The sequence below is a fragment of the Pygocentrus nattereri genome, chromosome 14, assembly GCF_015220715.1.
Source record: "Pygocentrus nattereri isolate fPygNat1 chromosome 14, fPygNat1.pri, whole genome shotgun sequence".
Taxonomy (NCBI): Eukaryota; Metazoa; Chordata; class Actinopteri; order Characiformes; family Serrasalmidae; genus Pygocentrus; species Pygocentrus nattereri.
The window spans coordinates 22765001-22774442 of NC_051224.1; the positions used below are offsets into that span (position 1 = coordinate 22765001).

The 9442-nt window shown below is 39.2% G+C and overlaps 2 protein-coding genes across 2 annotated transcripts in view; both read left to right on the plus strand.

Moving 5' to 3' along the window:
* ccdc103 (coiled-coil domain containing 103) overlaps positions 1 to 1225 on the plus strand; it is a 3650-nt gene extending 2425 nt beyond the window's left edge. Inside the window, exon 3 of the mRNA XM_017710354.2 lies at positions 561 to 1225. Coding sequence (XP_017565843.1) covers positions 561 to 1058 — 498 coding nt within the window. The 3' untranslated portion in view covers positions 1059 to 1225. The remainder of the gene's footprint in view (positions 1 to 560) is intronic.
* Positions 1226 to 2636: 1411 nt separating this feature from the next.
* LOC108434905 (Ig-like V-type domain-containing protein FAM187A) lies at positions 2637 to 4200 on the plus strand. The gene has a single exon (XM_017710347.2). It carries the CDS (start codon positions 2902 to 2904, stop codon positions 4165 to 4167), a length of 1266 nt encoding a protein of 421 aa, XP_017565836.1. The 5' UTR covers positions 2637 to 2901; the 3' UTR covers positions 4168 to 4200.
* Positions 4201 to 9442: the final 5242 nt, after the last annotated feature.

Sequence of the window (9442 nt, forward strand, 5' to 3'; positions counted from 1 at the left end):
AAAGGCAATGGTTCTACTTAGAACCAGTAGTTCTATATAGAACCATTTGCATGCTGAAATGGTTCTTTTTTGCCTTTTTTTATGATGTCAGATACAATAGAAAGACCCTTTTTGGTACTACATAGAACCATATACAACATGTATGGAACCATATCCATCAATATGAAAAACCATTTCACTGTGGAAAGAACCATTTAATGATGGTTTCATTATTATTATTATTATTATTATTGCATATTAGAAGCAGTAATAACTGTGTTACTTCTTAATTATTTATTTAGTTAGTTAGATCTATATACAATTCATGCTTCTAAATAGAATTATTTCATTTACTAAAGAACCCTTTAAGAACCATATAAGTGCACTGGTACAATTACTACCAGTACTATGACAAATAATAATAATAATAATAACAAACAATAGTTTATTATTACTGCATGTTAGTAATAATATAATTATTACTACAGTTATTATTCTTCCTATTTATTTATTATGTATTTATTTATTAGTATGATCCTTGCTTGTTTTATTTATTTCTTTCATTCATTTCTGTTCTTTAGGTTCTGTTGTCTGACTTCCAGCCAAGGACTGCGTCAGAGTTCATGCGCGACTGGCGCAGGTTTGGGGGCGGTCAGCTTGAGAAGTATGGTCTCCTTCTCAGGCTGGGCGGGGATTTTCTGCAGGGCCTCTTCAGTGCCGAGGTTGGCTTTGGTCTTCTGGGAGAGTTCCTAGTCCTTCTGTCTCAGTGTCTCCAGCCAGGGGATGAGGTGGCAGTGACTGGACTCCTGGAAGGTCTCTCAAAGACTGGCCGTTTTGGCCTAAACGTGTCCCTCCTGAGCCAAGCTGAGCAGGAAGCATGTAAGAGTCTGTTCCGCAGGCTGTGGGATACGGTTGGAGGGCCCTGTCCACCTAATCAAACCCCCTCTGTGAACTCTGAGGATCAGAACCAACCTTCATGTCTTTCTGAGGCATCTGAAACACAGCAGTGTGAGGCTGAGGCTTCAGGAAGACTCAAATATTTGATGGAAAAGTTTGGCATTAGTGAGACTGAATCATAAACATTTGTTTCACATGTGCCCAGTTTTCTGTATGACATACCCTTTGAAGTCAACATCTGGAGGAAAACGTACTCGAACAGTTTGCTTTTTCAGTTTTCCACTGGAGATGCAAGCCAAATATACTGTAGCTAACAAGTAATAAACCCCACCAATTAGCACAACGCTAATTTTCAGTGAATCTTCTATGAATTATTGAGTAACTACTGAATACTGTATTGTATGGATAGCGTACCTGGCTGACGTGATTGTGGAGTAGCCCTGTCAGAGGAGGCGCTCTCAGTAGGGATTTATTTATTTGTTTATTTTTAGGATCCCTATTAGCTGCAGTAGCTCCTATTCTTCCTGGAGTCCAGTAGATATACCATACGTTACAAAACAGTGCAATAACGATCAATGATGTAAGTCATACAAAACACGAGAAAAAGAAAAAAAAAACAAGAAAAACAAAGAAACTGAGAGAAAACAAAACACATGAAAAATAACATAGGACAATTTAAAACATATATAGTATCAACTATAAAGCATTCAGTACCTACTATGAATTACTTAGTTTCTCATCATTCAGTATTTACTATAAATTATTGATATGAATTATTCAGTATCTGTTATATTCAGTATCCTATATTCATTATTCAGTATCAGCTATAAAGTATTCCGTATCAACTTTAAAGTATTCAGCAGCAACTGAATTATTCAGTATCTACTATGAATCATTCAGTATTTACTATAAATTATTGTCTTCTATTCATTATTCACTATCTAACATAAATTATTCGGTTTCAACTATAAAGTATCCAGCATCTACTATGAATTATTTAGTGTCTACTTTGAATGATTAAAATGATTACTACTAAAGTGTAAGCTAAAAGAACAAGAAGTCTGTACTGAAACAGTGTTTAAGTATCCAGTGTTCATTTTAAAGGGGAACTTTTTCAAATGTTTGCAAACCTCAGGCATGAAAATGTAATCAAAGTCATTCAGAGTGGTTCAGAGTGGTTTGGTGTGAAACGCTCTGTTCTGGAGAAACTTAGAGTCAGAATTGTTCACAGTGGTGGTGATAGGAACCAGACATCTACCTCTAAAAGCTCCCTCACAGAAATTTACTACAGGAAATGGTTATGAATTCACTGCCTGATGTCACTGTTTTATGATAGTTTTAAGATAAAAGTTTGACCTAAATTATATACATTTAACTGCATTTATGGTAGTGAAGTACATGCATGTTTGGCCAAATTCCAAAACCTATTTGACTATGTAAACAGAGTCATTCAGAGTGGTTTGGTGTGAAATACTTTGAAAGTTATTATTCCCCATGTCGGAGACATTGTTTTATGACAGTTATGTAATAATGTTTTGGTTTAAAATGTATTTGAATCCATTTTTTAATCCATTCATGGTGGAGGGATACATGCAGTATCCCCCCTGTGAGACAAAATAGTCCCCAAAGAAAACTAATTATTTCAGATTTTCCACTATTTTCCATTATCAACATTCCATATAGGCCCAGAAGACACATGTAGGTTCACTGGTGGTTTTGGATAGTAAATAAAATGTCTATATTTGTGTTGTAGTCATGGTTGCCATCACCACCACTGTAAAGACATCTGAGCCCTTTCACACCAAGCCACTATGAATTACTCTGTTTAAGCTGGAATTTTGAAAAAGTGATGAAATTCCCCATTAATGTAAATGCAAGACCCAGTTAATGTATGTTCACAACTACAATCAAATGTTTTTCATAACATCACAATGGGAGAACATCGCCATGGTTACAGCCAGCACTCGATAACAATGTACCACATCAGCATTTTACAAGGTGAATGCATTTAACAGAAATGCTGAAATGTTTCACTGGCCACTGTTTCTCCTGTGCGTTTGGACACTGTGCCTGTCTTTATTAACAGCTTATCAGGCCCCTGAAGACAAGGAGGACATCTTCACCAGCAGAGCATGTCCTGCGTTCCTTGTCTTCGACAGCGCGGCGTACCCGGCTGATATGACCATAGAGTTGCCCTGCCACTGTAAGCCAGAGGAAGCACTCTCAGTTGTGTGGTACTACCAGAAATATCTCGGCATGCAGGACACCAGAGTGCTGACTGACTTTGCCGGCACTGCCATCGTGGATTCGTCCAAAATTGGTAGAGACTCGGACCTGCGTGGACGATTTTCCATCCGTTTGTTCAGCCTTATCGTCTTCCGGGTGCAGGAGGACGACTCTGGTCATTATATCTGTGGCACAGCTTCAGGGGAGTTCTTCTATGGCTACGATGTGGACGTCCAGGTGGTCCGCCAAGTGTTGTTTTCTTGGAACCTCGTTCAGAGAAATGAAACGCAAGCTTCTGAAGCTGAGGGCAGTCCAAATAAACCTTTTCAGGTGTTCGCCAGTCACTGGCCGTGGTCCGCGTGCGATCGCTGTGAAGTGAGAGGTGAACAGACGCGAGTTGGACTTTGCTATGTCATGAGCGAATACCTACAGGTGAGATATCTTCGCAAGTCAAGCAATGTGACCTCTTGTGGCTCCTCTGCAGTTCCTCTAAGCTTTGGGCTGGCTAACAGCGGTTATGGAGCAGAGCTTGTGGTGAGAGATTGCCACACTCCTTGCCCACCAAAACGTGCAAACGTCAGCCCAGAGAAGAAGGCCCTGCTGGACTTCCTTGGCTACGATGACCCGAAATCTCCAGGACTTCCTGTTTACTACCATAACCATCCGGTCGATTCAGATCTCGTGCTTTCCTGCCCTGGGATGAAGCCCCAGCATGTAGTGGCCTGGGATAAAGGCTCCACTCCGCTTTACCGTTCTCAGTTCATAGAGGGGTTGAATCAGAGCTCCCGTTTGTTTATAGACGTGGGTCACCACCTGCACATCAGACTTGTCCGTCTGGAGGATAAAGGTACCTACTTCTGCTGGATCGAAGGCAAAAAAGCAGCTGAGATCAAACTCGGAGTGTACTCACGGCTGGGTCGGACACGCAGAATCTCTGACCCGGAGTCCCTCCTTGCCCTCAAGGCCGTCCTGGTCGTCTACACGCTCCTCACTACTGTGTTTCTGCTTATTATATCGCTCAGGTTCATGTGGAATGTTAGCAAGGAACGAAGGGCCTCGTGTTGAGAAATGACTCAAATTACTTTCTCTAATAAACATATTCGCATCTCCTGTTGTGAAATTTCTTTGGTGCTTTTACAAGTATGTCTCATAATATCAGCTAGATGTAGGGGAGCGCAAGGAACGGCCGAACATGGAGAAAATTTCATTCACATGTTTTATGCTTTAGAAGGGTCAAGCAACATACGCTTTTGGCCACATTACCACATTTTCTAGCCTTGATCTCCCAGTACCAGTACAAATTACTGTAATCACCATCTTGTTGCCTACAACGCTGCACCGTTTTGAAGCATGTAGTTCTTTCTGAAACCTTTTGAAAATGGTTCTGTATAGTACCAAAAAAGGCTTCTGCTGTTGTTAAGATGTCACGACCCTTTTTGGTGCTATATAGAGCCATTTTCAAAAAAAAAAAAAAAATTCAATATAAAACCATTTTCCATTGATCTGAAGAGCCATTTTATTATATCAAAGAACCATTTAAATCTAGAATAGTTTACATAGAACTCATGGGAGAACCCTTAAAGAAGCATTGAGCACTGTTATAAGCCTGTAGCTATAAGTTCAGCCTCCGTGCTGTGGGGTTAGTCGTAACACTGTTACAGCTCAGACACCTTTAGTCAACAAAGTCTGAAAACAGTGATTTTCTTCTACTTCAGTACAACTCATACTATCAGTATGAGATGTTAGTATGTTGGTTTTGAATATGTATATTTATGAATTTGACATTATCAAATTGTTCATCAACAGTGTTCATATTTTACTGATGGGTGATGTTTTTATTTGCCATCCTACACTATACAGAACCGTTATGGAAAAGGTTCTCTATAGCACCAACAAGGGTTAAAAACAATAGAAAAACACACTGGTGGGTCTGGATAGTAAATAAAATGTGTATATTTGTGTTGTAGTCATGGCGACCCCTGGTTCCTATCACCACCACTGTAAAGAAATCTGAACCACTTCACACCAAACCACTCTGAATGACTCTGTTTACATCTTATGTGTTCTGTATCTTGTGTTCTCACACCCTGGGATATATCTAGATATATTTGTGGGGTTTGCTGAGCAGGAAGCAGGACAGTGCATCAAGACGATCATTTTGACCACTAAATCCCACCCTGAAGTGAGACAGCAGGTTCATGAACTCCAAGCGATTCTCACTAGGGGGTGCACTAATACCAGTCCAGCGCAGCAGGAGAACAAGGCCTCATTATAGGCCCTCATGCACTACAGCACTTTTAGTTTTTAATCTTGATATCAGTAACTCAGTTTGAACAAGGAAAAACTTCATTAGTTCTAGTTATAAAATTCATCTATAACAAACTGTAACAAGCCAAATTGGGGTAGTTGGTTAGTGTAGTTTTTAACATCTTTGCCTTATACACTATAGACTGGGGTTCAATCCTCGCCTTGGCAAACACCCTCCACTATACCAATAAAGGTCCTTGGGCAAGACTCCTAACACCACCTTCGTCTACCTGTGTAAAAATAATCAAATAATGCTCTGGATAAGAGCGTCTGCCAAATACCATAAATGTAAATATAAAATTCAGTGACATTCTAGATAAAACAGGATTTTATAAATTGGCTGATCAGGTGAGCTTGTGTAACTGTTTATAATCAGTAATAAAAGTGGTAATATGGCATTATTTATTATTTGGAATAAATAAATATGATAAAATATAGTAAATAATAATAAATATAATATATATAAATTACCCAGCCATTAAAGCAGAAAACAACAGTGACAGACAGAAGTTCTGAGCTGCCTGATAAACAGAATTATTAATACATTAATGAAATATAGTGAGCAAGTGTGACTCGCCTTCTCCAGGCTTGAGACGCTTCCTCTCTGATGAGCCTCGACCCAGAGAAGCAGTTTGATAAAGCTGAAAATACTGTGTTAAAATTTAAAATAAGAGTCCTGGTGAATGTCACCAGTGACCAAAATCTCTGTGACTAATGAATAAATAAAACACATGTATGAATGTGGTGTAACACCAGTGACGGTGACTCCAGTGACTCTCACTAAAACTGAAGATTCTGTAAACTGGCTGACTCACTCGCTGATCATGTGACCTTGTATATTTAAAATCAGTAATAATAATTATTTGTCATTATTTTGACTAAATTGTAATTACCCAGCCATTAAAGCTCATATCAACAGTGAGAGATAGAAGTTCTGAGTTGCCTGATAAACAGAATTATTAATAAATTAATGATAATGTTAATATATTTATAATTGATAATGATTAATATAATGAGCAAGTGTGACTCGCCTTCTCCTGCCTTGAGCTGCTTCCTCCCTGATGAGCCTCGACCCAGAGAAGCAGTTTAATAAAGCTGAAAATACTGAGTTAAAATGTAAAATAAGAGTCCTGGTAAGAGTCACCAGTGACCAAAATCTCTGTGACTAATGAATAAATAAAACACATTTTTTACATGTAGTATAAATGTTAATGATCTAAAAAGTAAACCTGAATCTGTTTTATACAAATTCCTAAATTAAACCTCTTAAAATGATAGTTTTATAGTAAAAATGGTTGAAAGGTGGTTTATTGACGAGCTGTTTTACAGACGCAGAGCGACTATGAAACAAATGAAAAATCACAGAATCATAAGAGACGTGTTAATTTATTCTTAGCTCAACTGACTGACTTTGGGAGCTGTGACTAATATTTTAAGCATCTTTCTAAGCCCTGGTCTCCCACTGCAAATAGAGAATGACCCATTTATTTATTTATTTACTGACTGAAATACATTGCATGTACTGAAGTGAATGAAAATTCACAGATAAAAATTAAAGCTTGAAATCCTAATTATTACATATTCCAGTTGATTTATTAAAAGTTAAACTGCAGTTGTCTCTATTCCTGCTTGAACTGAATTAGGATTTCAACATGACAGAATACTTGAACAGAATCTCTGATGTGAGGCTGCTCCCTCTACTGGCCACAGGCTGTACTGTGTTATCGTGTTACTTTAAGTGATACTTTTTTAATCCCACAACCGGGGAAATTCCACCTCTGCATTTAACCCATCTGTGAAGTGAAACACCACATACACACTAGTGAATACACACACACTAGGGGGCAGTGAGCACACTTGCCCGGAGCGGTGGGCAGCCCTATCCATGGTGCCGGGGGAGCAATTGGGGGTTAGGTGTCTTGCTAAAGGACACCTCAATCATGGACTGTTGGTGCTGGGGATCGAACCAGCAACCTTCCGGTCACAGGGCCATTTCCCTAACCTCCAGCCCACAACTGCCCATTTTAAGGGTCACATATGAAAGCAATACAGGCCCTCATTGCTCTGTGAGCTGATAGAAAGCTGTGATTATAAGGAAATTAATCAAATGTGATTATTTAATAAAATGTGATCACTATATATATATAAATAAATTGTAAAATATAATAAACAGCACCAGGTGCTCTGTGTGTCTTTGTCAGTGTAGTGGTAGTTATAACAGCGTTGATTCATAACAGCTGTGCAAAAACCCTGCAACACAAACAGGAATATTAAGCAACCCCTTCAACAAGTAAGCAGGCTGAGTGGAAGAAGAAGTAGGTTAGACTGCACTTTCCTTTCCCCCCAACAGACTTCTGCTTTGAGAGTGAACATGGAACTGAAGTGTGCTTCTTATTTTTATTTATTTATGTATTTGTTTATTTTTGGTTTGAATAATATTTAAATAATCATGTGCAGGGGTTAAGGATTAAACATACAGGTTTGTAGTGAACCTGTTGAAATGAAAGGGCAATGCATGCTGTTTATCCACACATAAATAACAAAGCAAAATCAAGTTAAAAACTAGAAAAGTGCATTTCATGAAGGAAATACAGAGCGACTGCACAGCCTCATCAATTCCAAATGGTTGCTTCGGTGTTTCCAGACAATTACTATGGTATTTTAGGTGGTTGCTAGGGTGTTGCTATGTAGTTGGTATGGTTCCCAGATGGTTGCTAGGGTGTTGCTATGTTATGCCAGGTGGTTGCTAAGGTGTTGTTAAGTGGTTTCTATGGTACCTCAGGTGGTTGCTAAGATGTTACTGTTATATGCCAGATAGTTGCTAGAGTGTTTCTAGTTGGTTGCTATGGTATCCCAGATGGTTGCTAGGATGGTGATAGGTGGTTACTATGGTACCCCAAGTGATTGCAAGGGCGTTGCTAAGTGGTTGTTATGGCATCTTAAATGGTTACTAGAGTGTTGCTATGGTATGCCAGAAGGTGGCTAGGGGTGTGGCTATTGTATGCCAGCTGGTTGTTAGAAAGCTGATATAGTATCCCAGGTGGTTACTAGGGTGTTGCTAGTTGGTTGCTAATGAATCCCATGTCGTTGCTAGGGCATTGCTAGCTGGTTGCTAGGGTATTGCTAGTTGGTTTCTATGGTATCCCAGGTGGTTGCTAGAGTGATGCTGGGTGGTTGCCATGGTATCCCAGGTGGTTGCTAAGGGGTTGCTATGGTATCCCAGGTGATTACTAGGATGTTGCTATTCTATGCCAGGTCGTTGCTAGAGTGTTGCTAGTTGGTTGCTGTGGTATCCCAGGTAGCTTCTTGGATGTTGCAAAGTGGTTGCTATGGTATCCCTGGTGGGTGCTAGGATGTTGATAGGTGATTGCTGTTCACATCTTTAATAGAGTGTTGTTAATGGACTTGTACTATCATAACAGAAGCTGAGTGCACAAAATATTTCCCACACTTATTCCTATGGGGGAAAAAAATCATTATTTTAATAATAAGTGTACAAAAACGCCCAATCACAAAGCTGTATACAAGCACACCATTCCCCATCAGGCCAAACAATCCGGATTTGGAACGGTGTTGATACAAAAAGAAGAAGAAAATCTTTAGTAAAGAAATTGGTTCTATGTAACACTAAAAAGGGTTCTTCTATTGTTACAAACTTGACATCAAACCAACAAACCCTTTTTGGTGCTGTATAGAACCCTTTTCAAAAAGGTTCTATATAGAACAATGTACAACACATTCTCCATCAATCTGAAGACCTCCTTCCTGGTGGAAAGAACCCATTAATCATACAAAGTGTTTTCTGAGTTTCTTTCCTATAGAACCCTTAACGAACCGTCTTTTAAAATGTGTATGACCTTATAAATCATAAAGATTCCAGTTAATTGCAGAAGAGCATATAATGAGGAACCAACACCATCACTCTGGATTTGTGGATATGAAATCTGCCCAATAAGGTTAACAGTTTCACAGCCTCAGCTATTCCACTTGAATTAGTGTCACGGTTTAGGAAGCGCTCTCCGCCGCCCCCTAG